Raw genomic sequence first — 19,481 nt, 5'->3', positions numbered from 1 at the left:
AGGCCACGGCAAGTTCAGGTGCATTTGCTCCGAGTCGCCAGCACTAGGAGGGAAAGACACGGACTGCGAGGCCACTACATCAACCTGCTTCTGTGGGCAGGAGGAAACAAGCTACACCAGGGCTGGATAAAACTGCTCCTCAAGCTTAACCCCAGGGCCAAACCCTGCTGAGCAGCAGGGCATAGCCTGGGGTTGCCCCCCCAGGGTGGTCCCTGCTCAGGATGCCGGCGAGGGAAGGGACAGGGACCGGAGCGGGGTCTGGCAGAGCAGGTCCCTTCTTACCCCCCACGCTGGGTGCTGAGACCACCGGTGCTGGGTGCAGGAGAAGCAAGGCGCCTGCTGTCGCTAGCAGAAGGGCTGGTGAAGGCGCTGACCTGATGATAAGCAGTTATTTGTCTCGTTGGTAATGAGTTATTACTCAGCCTCAGCTAGACACTGCCTTAAGGGAGGAAACATCTGATCATCTTTTAATAAACACAGTTGGCTCCTGCGCGGCTCCTGCAGCTCCCGTATCTATAAAGCGCTCCGAGACGCAGGGCTTGGGCACAGACAGCGCTGCTATGAGTCACAGTCTGGGAAAGGGTGTCAGAATCGTTGCTCAATAAATAGAACAAAGCAGGGAAACCTCGGGTGGGCTGGGATGGCACAGCCCTGCTTCCCTCGCCGCGTGCCACCGGCCTCCTAAGGATTTACCCGTCGGAGGCTGAAAGTGAGATAAAAACGATTTCCACAGTTTCGCTCTTCATCTCAAACCTCCCGCAAAAGCACTGCGAGAAGGAGCAGGTCCTCTGGGCACCGGGTTTAGCAGCACCAGGCTCTGCTTCCACGCGCTCAGGGAAGATGATCGTGGCAATGGCAGCGCCGCAGGCCGGCCTCACTGGGCGCGAGGGACAGAGAGCATCGACCCGCGGCCTGGGTGGCCCCGCAGGCTGCAACGCCCGGTCCCTGTGCAGGACAGCGAGGACATCACCGTCACTTTGCCCCTTCCTGGAGTCACAGGCAGTCCCAGAAGGGGGAAGAACGTTTGGGCCAGGCAGGGAGCAAGGCTAGCTCTCCCTGCTAACGGAGCCGCATACCATCTCCTGCGGCTTTACACCACACTCCCTCCGCGGAAGAACGAATCCCAAATAATGTCTAAGTAGTTACACACCCGGCTACCAAAAACCAGCCTGCGTGCTCTTCGGTGCCGCAGAGCTTTGCTTTTGTAAGGCCACATCTGGAAGTAATAGTCGACATGAGGAATTGAATAACTTGGCTTGTACAAGAGAAAATAATGTGACGCTCTCCCCAACCACCAACCGCACCGTCACCCGCAGCGAGCGCACACGCGGGTCTGCAGACACCGTCCTGCACCCAGACCTCGGCCGCGGGCAGCTGCCAGCCCCTCGGGCTCCCCCGTGGTCAGACTCTGAACGCTTGTAAGGCAGGGCAATAATGTATAGAGTTTACATTTAAATAGCATTTTTGCCCAGACACATCTGGAAGCAGTTTCTTTCTCCAGATGTTTCCCCCAGATACATACCTTCCACTCAGTTCCCCACGTCCAGATGTTTCCGAATAGCTTCGTGCCCCCGCTGAAACCCAGCGGCTGTCCTGGGGATGCTGTTGGCCTCTTCAGCAGGGAAAGAGTTAATGCTCCAAGGCCTCACGCAGGGCACCTGCGCAGGGTGGAAACTGGAGACAAAGCGGAGCCCAGCAATGGAAAAAGTCAAAGCCAAAAGCGGTGTCAGGCAGCTGCTGGGGAGCAGGAGGGGAAGGCTGCGGGCACAGAAAGCTCCGTGTTAGAACCTTCCCCTGCTCTTGGCCACTCCACCGAGCAGAAGGTGGTTTAAGGGGCGGGCTGAGGGCGCCTGGGACCCGTGTCCTTGCAGGGGTTGCGGGGAGGTGAGCAGGGTCTCATTTTGTGCTGAAACGGGGAGGTAGAGCTGCTTCTCCTTAGCCTGAAGCAGGACTCCCGTGGCAGTGACACACACAAGGAAGCACCAAACCCACTTTCTACCTGTGTGGGCCAGCTCCAGGGCCTCCACATCCTACCAGGGGCCGATTTACACCAGCACGTGTGGACGCAGCTGGAAGAGATGCTTTCCCACAGGCAGAACTCGGCATGGAAGCTTTTTACCTCAGGTTTGGATGAGCAGCATTCACGAGGAGGTTCTCTGCCGCTTGCTTCCACTAAAAGTCCCGTGCACCGAGTGGGCTCCACCACCCTACACAGCCCCACAAGGCCGAGAACCATCTCGGAGACATCGTGTTAAGCCAGACCAGGAGTGCAGAGCCCCAGAACAGCTGGAGCTTCAGCCCTGCAACACCTCCAGCTAAAAGGCTGGCCGGGACTAGTGTGGGAGCAGCATCACCCCCAGCTCCCCCCAAAAGAGAACCCCCCTCCAGTTCTCAGCGCTGCCAGGCCTAGGGTGCAGCAGATCGCCTGAGTGTAACAGCACAGTGCTGCTCGCTCGGGAGTTTTGGGTTCAGCTCGTTTCACAGCTGCTTAGCATGAGTCATGTTTGCCAGCAGCTCAGCTTCCCCTCATCACTCACAGGGGTGTCGCTGTCCCCCAGCATAGCTGTAAGCTGGTGAGTACCCACAGCTTTTCCAAAATATCAGGGAGGCCACAAATCTAGTTTAGGTTGCCTGAGGAACGAGGCAGCAAGCTGAGGAGGGTTGGTTAGGGACAAGCCCACAGCCCCCGTGGTTAAACGCAGGGTGAGAGTTTCAGATCTCCCCTCTCTGAGCGGAGGAAGCCTGGCAGGGAACCCAACACCTCTGCATGTCCAGGAGCCATCCCAGAACCTCCCCCAGTTCATCTGAAGCCATCAGAGCTCAGCCCAGCGCCGCCGTCTCAGGGTTACCGGGCACAGGAGCTCAGTAAGCCCTTGGAGCCGGGCTGGGGCTCAGCACCAGCAGGGATGGGCTGTGCAGGCTCCTCGGGTCAAGCTCCTCCCTCAGCAGACCCATCTCCTTTGGGTCACCAGCATCTTCCAGGGCACAGAACGTGCTGCTCCCCGTCTCTGGGCAAGCACGGTTCTTGCTTGTGACAGCTGGCAATGAAGAAGAAACTAGAGGCTGTTTTAAATGTGTCAATTCACCTTTAATGTTTGAAAAAAATAAATGGTATTTGAGCCATTGCAGTTATGAAGGGAACAGATCTTGCTCCACGAGAGACTGTGAACAGGTTCACATTAGACTCATGCTTGGAAAAAAACAAACCCAAAACATTCTCCTTTCAGATCCCACGCGGAGCTCTGAATAGACAAGACCACAAGAGTGCCCCGGACAGTCCAAGGCACGTTACCCCAGCGCAGACATTTCCATCAACATGAAGTTATGACAGCTACATTCTTTCTAGTTACAACATTGTTCTATCAATATTACAAAATTAGGCATACTTTGGATTTTGCACAGAGACAAGAAGGACTTTTACTTCAGGAAGTAGTCAACCTGGGTTATGAAGTCATTTCACAATGAAGAGCTCCCTTCGCTCTGCCCCTTTTCCCCCAGCAGTGACTAGTTACCAACACCAAATTCATCCCAGAGACACAAGCCAGGCTCACCAGCCCAGCGATATCTAAGCGTTAGTTAGCAAACCCATCAATAGACCTTGTGACAAGCACCAGGTACCTCCGTGCCATCACACATTTCTCCACACCCAGATAGAAAGAACTTCCTGCAGTGTAATCCAAGAGTCAGTACATACTAAGACAACATCACTGCTGAACCTATTGGAGACCAAGACATTTGTCTGCCTTAGAAGCAGATGTCACATGAGTTTCCTTCACACAAACATCACATGTAAGTTTAACTTCTTGGTACTGTGCTTTAAGAACAAAAGCAGATATCAGAACATGGAGGACAGTCCTCCAGAAATAGCTTATCAGCTACAGAAAATAAAAAAAAAAGGAGACAGTGGCCACTTACAAGTCTTCCACATGACTAGCTTGCTTTAAGGAGAGCATCGAGTTAAGGCAGTGTTGAGACAACTGGCTAAGAACATGCCAAATAGAGCTGTTGTCAGTAGTCACCAATTTGATATCCTACTCCATTTCGGGGATGGGCCACGTGGCTTTAGATCTCAAAAATCAAGGTCTAAAGACTTCAGCCACAGGATGCTGCTTTCTGCAGCAAGCAGCAACTCAGGGGGATGTTTGTTGAAGTCTTCTAGACCAGGCTGAGTTGCTTACAAGTCTAGGTCAATGTTTCAGCAGAGCCAAAAATACAGTGGTGGGCACTGAAAGAGAACACCAAGGGCGCCAGCTGCAAGTCTGTTTGTCACAGTCCGAGGTGGAGTTCAACTTGTGTGTGAAAGCCACGTCATCAAGAGCCACCCCAGCAGCTTTCAGGGCAGGTCTAAGTACCTGCTCTGAGGTTACTGGGAGAGCCAGCTCTCTGCAGTCTGCAGGGTGGGTACAGAGGCTCACACTGGCTTTGCTCCTCGTTACAAGATTAACAGTCTAATAAAACTCAGTAAGGAAGTCAGGGGCTTTTGGCCTGCCCAAAGAAGTTTTCCCAGCCTCAAAGAAGGAGTTACCACTGAGGGAGCTGTTGTGGAATAGTTTTATTTCTTCCCACGTAAAGGCCATTGTTTAAGCATTTACAGGTTTCCTAGTGCAATACAACCAAAAAAAGCAGTAACAAAAAAATGCCGCCTTCTTCCCAGGCAACTAAACAGAAGTAGATTTTTACTGCAACATATACACATTAAATATAGTATACAGTCCATGCAGCGGCATAGCCATGTTAAAGGGAGTCGTGGCTTCAGCCATCAGTGCATTACAGTCCAAATTTCACTTGCTCCTACTTCCTATCCAGACTTGAAGAGAAGAATTGCAACCTGACCCAAGTAAAAATAGATGAAGTGCTTTGTCTCGTGTGTTACATAGCTGCCAAAGTTTCTGCCAACAATGCAGTGCCAAGTTGGGTTGTATTTCTTGTCAAATTCCTGAAGAAAGAGAAGAGAGGCATTAAGGCCAAGAAAGCCCACATGAAAATAGCTCTAAGCACAAATCCTTAGCTGGTTCTGTTCACACACTATCGCCTCTCCTCCCACCTGCAGCATCTTTAGATTCCCCACTACAAGACACTATTACATTAAACAAGGTAGTGACGGACACAACCAGACCTCTGCACTGGATTGTCTGAAGGCTCCAACACAAGTAAATAATCTCCTGAGACCTGGAGCACCCGCCAGCCCTGGGCAGAACGTAGCCACGAGCACCCTCCTCGGTACACTGCTATTCAAGCCCTGCGTGTAGGCCAGCTCAGGGGAATATTTTTCCTCTCCCATTCCAAACCCACTCACAAAAATAATAAAAAAAGCTTTTGGCATCTCTACTCCAGCAAGGCATTTGAGCTTAAAGGTCACCTAAAAATGGGAAGGAGAAGTCTGGCTTCTGCTGTTTGGGACTCTCCTTCACATAAAGGGGAGAAAAGCTGCACTGAAAATGTGCAGGCAAATTCACAGGCCAGACAGCACATGGAGACCAAAGAGGTCAGAGGTGAGCACGCTGAATGCTGGCTTAGCCTCCTACTTAGCAGGTAAGAGAGGGTTAAAGACCATTCTCCTCCCTCTAATACCTAACTCCCAGGAACACCCTTCCCTCCCCACCAAGACAGGGCCAGAACAGACTTAACATCCAAGATTAAAGCAAGGGTTAGTCCTCAGACAGCAGCAAGACAGTTTGAAGCAAGGAAAAGGCTTTCTTGCCAGGCCAGAAGGGTGCATCAAGTTGCTTCCCTCTTCCCAACACACTCCCAGAAAATAAAGGCCAACTTTTTTGGATGCCTTGTGTTGCACACACTTCACAGGCTGCACTGCCCCAAGCACTTTTGAGATAAGCCTTGCCTCGAAGTGATCTGAGAAGTTGGGAGACACCTTTGGATGCTTTACAGTCAAGCTTAGATTACAAACAAGGCTCAAAAGCTAGCCCAGGTCCACGACTGCATTGCCTACAAAATCCCACCTCCCTCCTGCAAAAGCACTTTGCCTGACCATTTGGAGAGGTGGCTAGAGAGGACCAACAGCTCCCCAGATGCTGTCAAGCACAAGACCTCAGTTAAAGGGCTCCTGAAAATGGGGAGACACCCCTTCACAAGCCCCTGGTTTTGAAGCAGCACCTTTCATAACCCTGCCAGGCCCCATCCTCCTCCACACCACCCACCCCAGAGCCAGGAACAGAGTGAACAGAGCCACACATGCACAGCTGCCTGCCTGGAGAGGAACAGCAGAGCAACCCCACCCCACCCTGGTGCTGCAAGTTACACCACAGCATCTGTGGAGCAAGTCTCAAAGAGAGCCTGCAGCCAGCCTTTCCTAGGCTGGCAAACTCACACTGCTCACCCTCCCAGAGCACCAGACCAGGCCCTGCTCTGCCACAGCCCTCCTCTGACCTTGGAGAAGTCACTCCACCTCTTGGGAACAGCGGTAAAGCCAAGAAGAAAGCAGCTTCTCCCTCCAAACACACAAGTAGGGAGTCTCAGACACTCAAGCACACACACTTCCAGGAAATCTCAGTCAGAGCAGCCCCCTCATCCCATAGTTACCTTCTTTATATATGCTGCAATGTCCTTTTCTATGTTGTACTTCTCCATCGCCTGTGTAGCACAGTCTACAGCATCCTGCTGCATGTCCTCAGACATGTCCGCATTCTTGATCACAGCCTTTCTGTCAGACATTGTGAACCTAGGGCAGAACACAGATTCCTTTAATCCCTTCCCAAGAAGCTTCCTGTGCATCAGAGGTTGTCCTTTCTATGGCAGGCTGCGTCACAAGCCGATACTACAACCCCTCTTATGGCCAGGGAGAGTTGATCGGGGTAGCCCACAGTAGTCCCAAGTTAAGATGCCCCTTACAGCGGGAGCACTGGCGCTGTCTGGAGCCACTCCAACATCACCTGCATTAAACACATGCAGAAGCAGCTTACTGTGTGGGAGGAGATGATCTGGGGAGCACCACAGTCCTCCTGTACATCAATAGGCTCCAGCCAAGTTTGCCTTCCAGGTGCACCAGTGGTTTGGAGCATCATCTGTTCAGAGCTTCAAGCAACAGCTCCCAGACCACCTGACTCCGGCAGGGAGGCTCAGGAAGCACGTTAACAGCAGCAGGGCTTTTTATCCCACCCCATGCCAGGAGTTACGGTTGCTGTTGCTAGTTTAGCCTGGAAGGAGTGTTGTTCCACATTCAGCCTATCATCACCCCTCACCTCACTGCTGCTTTGCCACTGAAACCCAGACTTGCACTGTTCCCACGGGACAAAGCCGGTCTGACAAGCCAGAAACAGGTTAACGCCACGCTGCAGCCTAGAAACAGGGGGAGGCAACCCCCACCCCGGTGCCAGAGCAGCCAGGGTCTGGCAAAGCAGCCTCCTTTTCCCCTCCCCGCCTGTGAGCCGCACCACAGATGCCAGAAGCCAGTAGGCTAGGGCTGCCCATGGCCTTGAAGAAACTAGAAAGCAGTACACTGGAGCTGAGCACGCAGCCCCCTTCTCTCCGAGTTAGTTCAGGTGCCTCACACCAGCCACTGAAGCCATTTGCACGTAGATCTGCCATGGCCTTTCCAGGGAGGCATTCAGCATTGGGAAGTTTTCAGTGCAGCTCACATATTCCTAGAAAAGGGGGATCTGGCGATCCCAGTCCTGGGGAGGGAGCCCCATGCAGTCCCGCTGTGGGCTGGCACACCCCGAGACCCCTCCGGGCAGCAGAGCCCTCGCCCCCAAGCCACACGTGAGGCCCGGTCAGGAGGCACACGCTATCTGGGAGACCGGTCAAGCGAAGGTCTGCGCTGAGAAGGACCACAGCTGCTCACCTTGGCAGCAGCTCTTACCAGAGCATATTAAAACTTTGTGGGAATAAGCTTCTTAATGGCAAGGAGTGCCTCCAATTAAGCTTGCAGAGCACCATTAAGTTTCCTAAATCCTTTTACAGTGCTGTAAGTCTCAAGTGATACTACCAAGCATGTTTTGAAATAGTGAAACTACACATTTTTAGCTCTACTGGGGAGTGAAGAAAATCTGCTGCAATGATCGCTTCCTGGAACAGTCCCAGAAAACTGAAGGAGTAGCTTTGTTACAGCAATTAAAGGAGCCTGCTATCCAGAGAGAAAGAGAATCCAGTTGCATAATTGCAGCCCTATGATTACAATACTTCAATTCTTCACTCTGCCTGCAGTTGAAGACTTCTATTGCAACCTTAATTTATACGTTTTTGATACCATGTTTAATAGAGCACTGCTATTAACGTGCACTAATAGCATCAGGAGGAATGACAAGAACTGAGCTCAAACGCCAACAGCGAGCACACACCCCTACCCCAGCTCTGGAAAATCCACTTCCAGGCAGTTTGTTCCCCCCCAAGGTTTAAGGCAGTGGGTGTTAGACTGTGGCCCAGAAACCCCAGCAGGGCAAGACACAGCTCAGAACAGCCCAAACAACTTGGGATTCACAATCCAGGAATCCGGCAATCCCTTGGGAGAGTCTTCTGGGGGTCCAGCCCACCAGAAAAGGGAAGCAGTAGATATTCACTTGTGGGTCGTTTTCCCAGGAAACCCTTTTTAGGGAGAGAGGGCAAGCAAGCTCACACACAGCAGGCCTTCACACACCTCCACCGCACACCGAGTTCAGAGGGCATTTGCCATTACATAACCAGCCACAGAGCAACCTGAAAAAAGCATTTTCCTTCCTCATTGTTCAGGCAAGGAGCATCTCAGTGCAGGCCCGTGCTGCCGAGGGCCAACAGTGCCATAGGAAAAAAAACCCCACGATTATCCTTCAGTCAAGCTGCAAGCGCTGGCCAGCCTGCCCTCCCCAGCACCGCCCTGCTCCAGGGCACAGCATCCTTCACAGGCCAGCCACTATAGGAGCTGGCAGCCAGCTGTGCTGCTGGAGAGGAGGGATCCCCACACGCACCGTGGAGAAGGGAGCAGCTCCAAGTGTCACCCCATGCACCCACTGGAACACCACAGAGCAGGGCCCTATTCCCAGCTTGTTTCCCCTGTACGATTCCAGAGGCATCCTCCCCCCAGGGCAGCCCAGCAGCACCACGCACATATCTTATCCCTAAACCACAAGATCACAGCTGGCCCTCAAGGTCTTGCCACCCAAGTCTGGCCCGCTCTGAGGAAAACCACAAAGCCCCAGCACCCAGCCCAGGGCAGGACAGGCCTAGGAAGAGGTAATAGTACAGGTCCAGCAGCCACTCCTTCCCCAGCCCAGGGCAGGAGAGGGTCTCGAATAGCACAGCACTAGCAGCCACTCCAGGGTAGGATGAGGCCTCGGGAGGGGGATTAGGCCCAAGCCAGCACCCAACCCTTCCCTCACGGGGGTAGGATGAGATCTGGGAAGGAGCAGAAGGCCCAAGCCCAGCAGCCAATCACTCCCCAGCAAGACAAGATGGGGCTTTAGGAGGGGGATAATGTTCAAGCTCAGCACCCACTCCTTCACTCACCAGGACAAGAAGCAGTTTTGGGATAAGGCACAAGCCCCCACACCCGCTCTCACTGCCCAGGCAGGATGGGGCCCTAAAAGTGGGATGAGGCCCAAGCCCAGCACCCGCTGCTTCCCCACCAAGACACCACGGAGTCCGAGGATGGGGACAAGGCCCAGCCCAGCACTCAGCGCTTCCCCCACCACTGCCAGAGAGGGCCCTAGAAAGGGGGTGCGGCACAGCCCCTTCCCCACCAGCGCTGAAGGAGGCCCGAGGAGACGCTCCCAGGAGCCGGGCGCATGTGCAGGCCGGAGCCCTGCGTGACCTTCACGGGGGGGGGGGGAGCCCCAGGGGCGCCCGAGGCCGCGGTGACCTTGCCCGGAGCGAGGCCGGCAACAGCCCACCAGGGCGGGGCGAGCTCCGACCGCCACCGGGAGCTACCCACGGGCCGCAACCCCCCGCCGGCCAGGGCCAGGGCCAAGGCCGCGACCCTCTCCCCTCAGGGCGGCCCCGCCGCCACCCCGCACACGGAGCGACCGGTGCCAGGCGAGGCGCGGAGATCCCCGCCGCCCCGGCCCGGTGGAAGGGCGTCGCTCACCTTCACAGTGACAGGGCCACCCCGGGAGGGCGAGGCACGGCACCGAGGAGGAGGAGGTGGGAGGAAGAGGCCCGGACCCGCTCGCCTCAGCCCGCTCCGCTCCCTGCGCCGCGCCGAGCGCTCTGCGCCTCGCCGCCGCGCCGCGCTCAAATACCGCCCCGCCCGCTGCGGCGCGCGGCCCGTCTCTCGCTCATTGGCTGCGCCGCCCGGCACGCCGCCTTCCCATTGGCTGCGCCGCGGCTCGGCCCGCCGCCCCGGCCCGTCCGCCCGCTCTCTTCTGCCTACATCCTGTTTCATCCCACAATGCCGCGGGGCGAGCGCGGGGCGGGGCGCAGGGGGGCGGGGCGGTGCCTGGCGGGGGCCGCGGGGGGGGTGTTACCCCGGGACCGTGAGGAGCCGCGGCCTGGTCCCGGGGAGCCGCTCCCCGGAGCGGCGGGAGCGTGTCCCGATCCCCGGGGGGGGCTGATTCCCTTGGAGGGGTCTCTGCCGCCGTGGGGGAAGGCCGTCATTCCTCGGCGGGGGTCCCCTCAGCCCTGGGCATCCCTGGGGGTGACCCTGAGGCCCTGAGAGGGACCCACCGCCGCGGGGAGAGCTGAGCCCCTTGGGGGTAACTGGGCCGATCCCTGGAGGGGGGCCTTGCTGCCGTGACGCCCCCGAGGGCCTGGCTCTGCCTCACACCAGGGGTGACAGGGATGTATCTCCCGTGACAGAGCCCGGAGCCGTGCCGGCCTGCCTGTGCCCCCCCGCACCCCGCTTTCCCCAAGCTGCGGGTCTGCGCAGGCACTGCGGGGCTCTAGTTTGCGCGTCGGGCAGCTGCGTGGCATGGCAGCTCAGCCGGGCAGCGTTAGAGCCGAGGAGGGCTCCGTGGCTTTCGCATTCCCGACCCTGAGAGATCCCAGGGCGTCTCTGTGGCAGGATTTGCTGCGACGTCGCCGGGCGCTGAGCACCGCGGCCACCCAGAGCGGCTGCGTTTTGGCAGGGCTGCGTACACGTAACGCCAGGTCTCACGGGTGGCTCCTCGCCAGCGAGTTCCTGGCATCTTGAGAGACTCGTCTGTGTCCGCAGAGCTGCTTGCAGGCCAGGGGCCACCATGTGCAAAGTGGTCTTGGAAAGACAGCTCAAACCTCAGAGTAAAAAAACGGTTCTGGCGGTGGCGAGTAGTTGGAGCTTTGCACCTCGGCGGCATCACCCACCTGAGATCTTCAAGGTGTGATGGGGATCGATCACTGGAGCCTCATGAGACCCTCCCAAGCTGACTGGCATTGCTGCAGGCTTCTCATGTTTACAGCTGAGATAACTAAGGCAGAAGCAAGAGACTGACCTGTGAAAGATCCCTGAGGGCGTTAGCAGCCCCGTTAGGAACAGATCCAGGTCTCCTAGAGCTTGATGTCACTTCCTCCTCCTCCACTGTCCCCAGATCTCCAGGTTTTCAGGACAGTGCAGGCAGGTGCTCGGCTTCCCCTGCAGCACTCAGCACCTCCCCTTGCCCTGCAAAGCCAGACACATTTCCCCATCCTGAACATGTCAAGAGGGCTCCCTCATTCCTTGGGTTTTTCCTGGTTTTATACCTGCAGCAAAGCTTGGGGAATGACCAGCAAAAGTGGGAGCATTTTTCCCTAAACCACCAGTCCCATGTCCTGTGGGAGCGGCTCAGCGTGTCTCAGCGAGTCCTTTCCTGCCAGGTCCAGCCTTGCTTCGTGTGGGAAAGCTGATAAAATCCCAACACCCCGGTCCTGCGCCACGGAGAACTGGCCCTGTGCCACACCAGTGCTCAGGGGTGACACGCAGCTGTTTGAGCAGCTTCATCATACGTTCACCGTGAGATCGCGTGATGTTTCGTGGACACGCAGAAGCCAAGGTAAGGACAAAGGGGAGAATAAAAACCCTCTGTTCACCCTGAAGTCCAGGGAAAGGTCTGACGCAGCACTGTGATACCCTGGTTTGCATTACTGCTCTCCCTGGTGTAAAGCCGTGGTAAAGCTCAGCTTTACTAACTCAGCAGGTACCGGCGCTGTCGGAGTGGGTCGCAGGGCTGAGGTGGTGCTGTGGTGCCTTGGCAGGGACCCCACTAAGCCCCCCCCACCCTGCTAAGCCCTGCAGCAGGGTGCCCGCGGGTGGCAGGGGGCTGGCAAGTCCAACCCTGAGCTGCCCGTTGTGTGTGCAGAGCCCGGGGTGGGAAACAGCAGAGGAAACTCCCACTTGTAACCCGGCTGCTGCCCACACACTCACCCGTGAGGTCCCAGGGGATCCTGCGCTGAGAGGGAACAGCGGGGCCAGCGGGATCCTGGCACGATAAATGTGCTCCAGGCAAACATTTGCCCCCTGGGTTGCCCCCACACGCCCGTCTGCCAGGCTGGCTGCCAGCCAGCTCCCGTTTAGGTTGCTCCATTTCACTTGAGCAGCGGTGCCAAGAAGCCCTTTGCAGAAGCCACCTGAAGAAAAGCCCAGCAGAACAAAAAAGTCCCCGTGCCTGTGCCGTCCCCCTTCCCACGCTGCGCTGTCTGCACAGCGCTGCCCGCCGTGAACAGCGGCAGGACAGAGACAGGGCTGCCGGGGCTGAGCTGGCTCTTAATGAGAGCAGTTTTAATTGCATGTGTGGCCTTGAGAACCAGGGAGACCACTCCAGGTACTGAAATCTATCTAATTTGATTGCTCAAGGAAGACAAGCCTAGGGCTGGTAACAGCACTCGGGGGACAGGCTGGGGTTCACTCCACGGCTGCGCTTTTGTCTTGTGAGCAGGCAGCCCAGGAATGGGCCCATCCTTTTTGCTAATGAAGTGGATATTTCCTGGCGTGACCTTCGAAGCCTCTGAGATACTGGTCAAAACTCCCAACAGCAAATAAAATATTCACTATTCCCAAATGGGTCCAGATCTGAGCTTCAGTCTTAAGATGAGCAGAAGTCAGAGAACAGCAGAAAAGCAAGGGAGGACTAACGCTGCAGGGCTGTACAGCACTGAGTTTGCAAGACCGCTGCTGGTGGCATGGGACTAGACCTCCAGCCTTCAGAAAGAGAATTTGAGGGCATCAGCCTCCCCTCTGAGCAAAAATGCTCAAAACCCAGGTGCATTGCCCAGGGAATGGCTGCAGGTCATCTGCTGTTGGTCTGGCACCGCACACCCGGGAGCTGCAGATGTCCCCGGGCTGCCCCAATCGCTGCTCCAGCCGAGTCGCAAAGTGTCAGTAAATAACTAAGTGGCCAGAGCCGGGGGCTGGGCTGCAACCATCAAATTACAGCCTCGGGTCTCAGCCTTATTAACATCAAGATCCCCCTGTGCTGCTGTGGGAAACAACTGATGGTCTCATTGCACCCCTGGAGGGGTGTTTTTCTTGCTTTTTTCTGCATGTTGGCTTCTCTTGCTCCCTCTGCAAGAAGAGGGAGTGGGCAGTGCCCATCCTGCCGGGACGCCCTGCACCCACCTACGCGCGCTGGCTCGCTGTAGGCCACCCCCAGCCAGGACCTTGCTTTTGTCTGTTTTGGATGCTGGTGTTAATACAGTAACAGGCTTAGCTACAGCTCTTTATGAGCTTCCATTTCAGCAGCAGCGGGAGTAAATACTTCTATGGTGATGTTTCCAGAGGCTCCGTGCTGCCGGAGGGGGCTGGAGGTGTTGATCTCGGGGCTGAGGCGGGAGAGAAGCCAATGCAGAGGTGGATGATGGAGAGCGGAACCTGCTTGGGAGAGGCAGGAGGTTGGAGTCCTGTGGGGTACCTGGGTACCCAGGAGTGGGGATGGGGCAGACCCACATCCCTGCAGGCTGTGGCACGGTCTAGGCTGGCCTGGCCGGAGCGGGCAGGCTCCCTGGGGTCCCCGCAAGGCTCCTGGGAGCGCCTGGCCGTGAGGACGGGCGACTCTGCTCAGGTCCGCTGCACGACACTCGGCTGGGCTATTTATAGCTCTGCCGAGTCTCTGTTGAGGCAACAGATCTCTGAGTCTTGTGGATCTTTTTTAGGAGCATCCCAGACCAGGAGGCCAGAGCGGAGTCACAGCACAGAGCCGGGCTACAGCCCCAGTGCAGGCATGGGCACCATCCCGGCTGCACTGGAGGAGGCAGCTCCCTCCCTCCCTGGCACTGACATGGGGAGGAAACCCTCCGCTTTTCTCCTCCCAGGAGCTCTGGTATCTGGCAAACACCAAACCAGCCTCGCAGGTGAGCCAGGCCCGGAGTGGAGCCAGGTTGCCTGGCGTGTATTTCTACACCATCCCCTACTGATGAAGGAGTTTCATTAGTAGGGACCTGGTTTAAGTCAGATCTCTGTTCCTGCTGCCGTGAGTTTCTGCTTAATCCTCGTGTGCGACAGAGCGACAACCGCAAAGTCTGGTTTTACTATACTGTTAATCCTGAGCTGAGGCTGGGGCAGATGATGGGGGCTTGGCGGGTTTGAAGGGTAGAGGCAGCTGCTGAGCGATGCTCGTCCTGTCTGTCCCGTGCCATGGGAGCCCCAGGCTTTCCCACGAGCACTCCCGACATGCTCCAGACTTCCCAGTATTTTCCTGGTGCAAGCGGGTACAGAAGCAACACTCGCCTCCCTCCTGCCCTGCCTGTCCCAGGAGGGAGCTGCCTGGGGACCCGGCTGCAAAGGCACGAGGTGTAAAATGGTGGCCCTGAACCCAAATGGGGACAGTCAACGCTCCACCGGCTCCAGTGTGGGTGGCTGCTTCTGTAATCCCGGTGTAACCCCCTCCCAGTTACGTCCTGCCTCCTTCCCCAAAGCGGTCGGCAGCAGGAGGGGGTGGAGGAGCCCCGCTCCTGCCCGTGGCGCTGCAGGCTCGGCGCCGCTCTCTGCACGTGAAGGAGCACAGCCTTGGAGGAAGAGAGTGCTTCAAATGCCACGGAGGGAGATGCGTTCCTGAATCGTGACAAAAAGCATTTATTTATAAATTCCTCCGAGTGCACTATATAAGGCACTTCACAGGGATTAACAGGAAAAGCGCCTGGTGGCGAGGAGCAGTTGCCATCTAAGGCTGTGCTCCTCCTGCCCCGTGGCCACACGCGTCCCCACAAGACATGTTTCCAATCCCAGGCGATTTGAAGTCAAAAACCGCAGACTTTGTGCACATCTGTCGTAAGAAACGCAGAGGTCTGGGAACCAAAAGTTGGGCTGACAGAGCGGCTGCAGCATCACACCAGCTCTGCTTCCATGCTGTGCCTCTGCAGTAACATCCCCATCCGGGATTTTTCTTCTTATTTAACATAAACCCACTTTGCTACAAGTTAGCCCATTACTTCTGCTCTGCCCCGCCATGGACGCAGCACGCTGACGTATTTTGTAACACGTGTCTGTAGCAGAGGACTGTAGAAATGTTGCCTTCGTCTCCTCTCCCCGCAGGAATTCCCTTCCTCTCTCCTCCTCCACCTCTGCTCACCTCCTCGCTCTTCTCCAGACACCACCATCAGTCGCTCTTTTGCCAATAATCAATAAACCCAACAGCAGCACTAAAGTTCTGTTATTAATTGACCTCCCAGGGTGTCCCAGGGGCTGTGGGCACAGCAGGAACACCCGGGATTTGGCCACCTCATCGTGTCGACACAAACCCCCTCCTCCAGGTCCTGCCTGCTGCGGCAGGAGCGCAAACGTCGCAGCCGGAGCGGCCGCGGCTCCTCTTCCTCATCTAGTGACATCGCAGTCACTGCTAATCACCCTCCTGTGGCTGATGCATCGAGCGAAGAGCCGGCAGCTCCCGATCTCCTTGCAGAGACGTGCTGCAAAGCAGCTGCACAGAAATGACACGGAAGAGTGAGAGGGAGGCTCTGCCAGCAGCTCGACCCCGCGGGGAAAAAGCTTTGCGGAGTCCGACCCCTTGCAAAACTCATTGCTCTCCCCGGCAAGTGACAGCTCGTCCACGAGGCACCCACAGGATGGCGAGCGCTGACCAGGGGGATGGATCCACATGCAGCCAGGCACCCCAAAAACCTCCCCCCCCCACGGCTGGTGGCTCTCCCCGTCGCTTACACCTCGGCACCAAGACCTGGCCCCCGCCATGGAGCGAGGAGGGGCCAGATTTGGCCCCTGCTCACCTCCGCAGTCGCCAGCCGCCAGCTTTCCAGCTGCTGGAGCTGGGGCCCTCACCGCCCGCAGCTCCCCCCCCCCCCCCCCGAGGCTGCCCAACGAGCTATTTTTTACCAGGAGTCCATTGTTTTGGCAAGTGTTTTACAAACTGCATTACAGAGGGTTTGCTATCAGTCCTGGGCTGCTTTGATCAATCTTGTTTGCGAAGCAGTTTTCAGCGCCCTGGTTAATGTACGGTATTATCTCCCTGAATCCCTGCTATAGAACCTGAATAAATCCCGGGGAAAAAAGAAAATGCCCTATAAAAGGAAATGCTCTATAAAACTCCAGCGGGGAGCCGCCACCGCTGATGTGGAGGGTTTGATCGCCGTAAGCAGTTCGTTAACATCAGTATCAGACCCCAAGTCCCCCAGTTTATTATTCACAAATTTGGGACGATAAAAAATTTTCATTACCTGCTATCCTCTTCGCTGCACAGATCCAGTCTGGGCACATTTCTGTCCCCCATGGGTTAGTCTCACATCCCTCGGGGAACGGGAGCCAGGTTCTCTCCCTGGGCCTGGTGCTCTGAGCACCTCATCCCCGTGCCTGATCCGCAAAGGCTTATCCATCCAGAGTGAGACCAGAGCACACAAATACCAGACCTGGGACTGTTCCCCAGGTTCCCCAGCCGGGAAATGGGGTCACTACCCGATATTGCTGCCGGGAGCAGCGGGGCAGCAGGCGCAGAGGGTCCTGCCCAGGGAGAAACACTCCTTCATCAGAATAACCACCCAGGATGGGGTCAAACACCCCATAAGGCTCTGAAACCCCCAAACATGGCCTCCAGCCGTGCAACACCCTGTCCCCAAAGCCGGCACCGGCCCTTCCGTGGTGTGGCATGCACGGAGCTGTCGCTCCTCGTCTCCCCTGGGTTTGTCCCGGAGCGGCGGCAGCCGCAGCACGGCACCGTGGCAGGGCAGCCTGGGCTTATCTCCAAGGCAAACGGGCTTAAAAATGTGACAGGCTATAGACGGCTTTTTGTCTAAGCATCGCTTTCCAGGAGGTAGTGCGTTCCTTGCCATCCCGCAAGCGTGATAGAAAAAACTAATACTAAACGACTTGTGAGCCTTATTAATATGTATTCAGGTCATCTGCCTGCTGCAAGTTTTTGCAAGTGACTTGCGGTGTGCAGTCCACGCAGGATCCATAAATAAAAACACCTCTCTGGAATCTTGGCGGGGTCATATTAGCGCAGGAACATAACAACGTGCCGAGGGACGAGGGGTGACGCAGCCCAGGCGGGCTGAGCTGGCCAGCCCACTGCTCGCAGCTCCCAGCACCCCAGCCCAGGCTCCCGGCCCAGCTGGATGCACCGAGCACTGGGAACTCCCTTTCATCTGATCTCTCCCGCAGTGAAAAATGAGTTTAGAGACAACATAAACACCAACGCAAAGCTCACGTCGAAGCCCCAGTGCCTTGAGGCTTTGCTCCCGCAGCGGGCAGAGGGGTTTGGGGACACCAACTCGGTGGGCTTGCAGGGCCGGGTCAAGGATGAGCTTTCATTCGACATCTTCCCTTGAGTTTACCCATTTTTTTCTTTTCTGTCTTCCCTCTCATTTGGGCTGGGTGCTCCAGCACAAGCCCTAAACCCAACGTGGCTTAGCTGCGAGGGGCCCTGCCTGCACATCAAAGGCTTCCACCGTGTTTAGGGCTGGAAGGGCTGTTGTGATCACCCGCTCCACCCTCCCATGAGCCACAGCACGGGCCAGGGTTGGGTTTTTGTGGTGGAGCAGAGCACTGCGCTGCTCTCAGATGAACTCAGGGGTGCCAAGGGGTGCCAGGTTGCTTTGGGCTGGCTGAAGGGTTGGGGGGGGAAACCCACGTCCCCGCATCACTCTCGGCCTTGCTTCCACCCTGCCGTGCTCCTTCCCTCCCTCCTGTGGGTCAGCTGCCGTCCCCGGGGGAGTCCCCGCTCCGGGAACACACTGGGTGCTCAGGGCTGAACCAACTGGGAAATCACATGTAAACCACCTGGTGCTCATGCATGAAATAATGGAGCAGTCATGCACACGCTAATTGGGCATTCATATGCAAAATAACCAGGCGGTCATGCGTGAACTGCTTGGGTGCTCATGCATGCACTAATTAGGGGCTCATGTGTACAGTAATTAGGCATTCATGCATCCACTAACTGGGCATTCATGCGTGGCCTGAGCCTGCACTCGTGCGTGAATTAATTGCGAGTCTGTGGGCAGGGTCGCGCCGTGCTCATGCGGGACCTTTGCGGTGGCACTCGGCCCCTCCCGGGCACTCATGCATAAAGTAATTAGGTGCTGATGCATGCACTAATTGGGTGCTCATGCATGAACTCGTTGGGTGCTCAAATGTATATTAACTGGGAGCTTCTGCGTTCACTCATTCACTCATGCATGAATTAATTAGGCACTCACGCATGACCCCACCCGCTGCAAGCAGAGCGGGGCAGAGCGCAGCCCCGCACAGAAACCTGCCAGCGCCAAGCACGGCACCAAAAATACCCGCTGGTTCCCCCCGGCACGCGAGAGCTGGTGGGTTTTTTTCTCCCCAGCAGCCTTGCTGCCACACGCCAGCCGATCTCACACCTTCCCCCGAGCTCCCCGGGGCGTAGGATGCAGCTACTGCCGTACAGACAACTTCAACTCTGTTCTGGCACGGCATAAATACGAGAAGCTCCAAAAGCAGGAGACAAGGTCTCCACTGTGTAAAATGATTTAGGTCAGTCTCACTTCTGCAGTGATTTATTTAAGCTTTAGCAGTCCCTGGCCTGTGTGAGGGGAAAAATGAGGGAAAAAAAAAATAGAATCCCCCGTATTTACACTATTTTTCTGTAATGTTTACGTTGTGGAAGTTACAGCATCATCTGCCAGCACCGTTTTAATCCAGGCCTGCAGACAATTCCACTACACACTCACATTTCTTGGGGTTCAGATTGTGGTGAAGCAACTTGCTAAGCCCAAAATCTCAGCCTGCAAAAGCTTTCGAGTGGTTGTTTCTCACTGAAAACCACGACCCTCAATCACTACCGAGGCTTTACCAGAAACGATCTCGCACTCCTGCAATCAAAAAAACCCGGCCATTGCCAGCGGACGCAGGAGCAAAGCAGCCAGAAACAACCCACCGTGGGCACAACTCTGCAAACCCACAGCCGGCAAACGGGCGGTGGGGGGAGCCTGGCGTTGGCGTCCCACGCCAGAGCCAGCACCAGCCTGGCAAAGCAGGACCAGAAACGAGGGGCTCCCGGGATGGGCGCTGGGGTGATGCCTAGCTACATCTATGACTGTATATATGTATATATACCAGGCAGGTATTGATGGTCTCGCCGTGAAAGCACCGGCCAAACCCCCCTCCCCTGCCCTCCTGGCCAGTCGTCTGTTGATGCTCTCGCTGAACTCTATGGAAGGAGCTGCAACAGTTGATCCAATCAATAAATATACAT

The 19,481-nt window shown here is 56.2% G+C and overlaps 1 protein-coding gene across 1 annotated transcript; it reads right to left on the bottom strand.

The window, feature by feature from the left end:
• Positions 1–3,066: 3,066 nt before the first annotated feature.
• On the bottom strand, positions 3,067–10,154 carry DYNLL2 (dynein light chain LC8-type 2). Its single transcript, XM_074922857.1, has 3 exons — positions 10,013–10,154; positions 6,538–6,676; positions 3,067–4,936 (listed from the first exon to the last, which is right to left on the bottom strand). Exons 2-3 carry the CDS (start codon positions 6,667–6,669, stop codon positions 4,799–4,801), a joined length of 270 nt encoding a protein of 89 aa, XP_074778958.1. The 5' UTR covers positions 6,670–6,676; positions 10,013–10,154; the 3' UTR covers positions 3,067–4,798.
• Positions 10,155–19,481: the final 9,327 nt, after the last annotated feature.

This window comes from Athene noctua, chromosome 19 (assembly GCF_965140245.1).
Source record: "Athene noctua chromosome 19, bAthNoc1.hap1.1, whole genome shotgun sequence".
Lineage (NCBI taxonomy): Eukaryota > Metazoa > Chordata > Aves > Strigiformes > Strigidae > Athene > Athene noctua.
The sequence above is the reverse complement of the archived record's forward strand: the minus strand, read 5'-3'. Positions and strand labels throughout refer to the sequence as shown.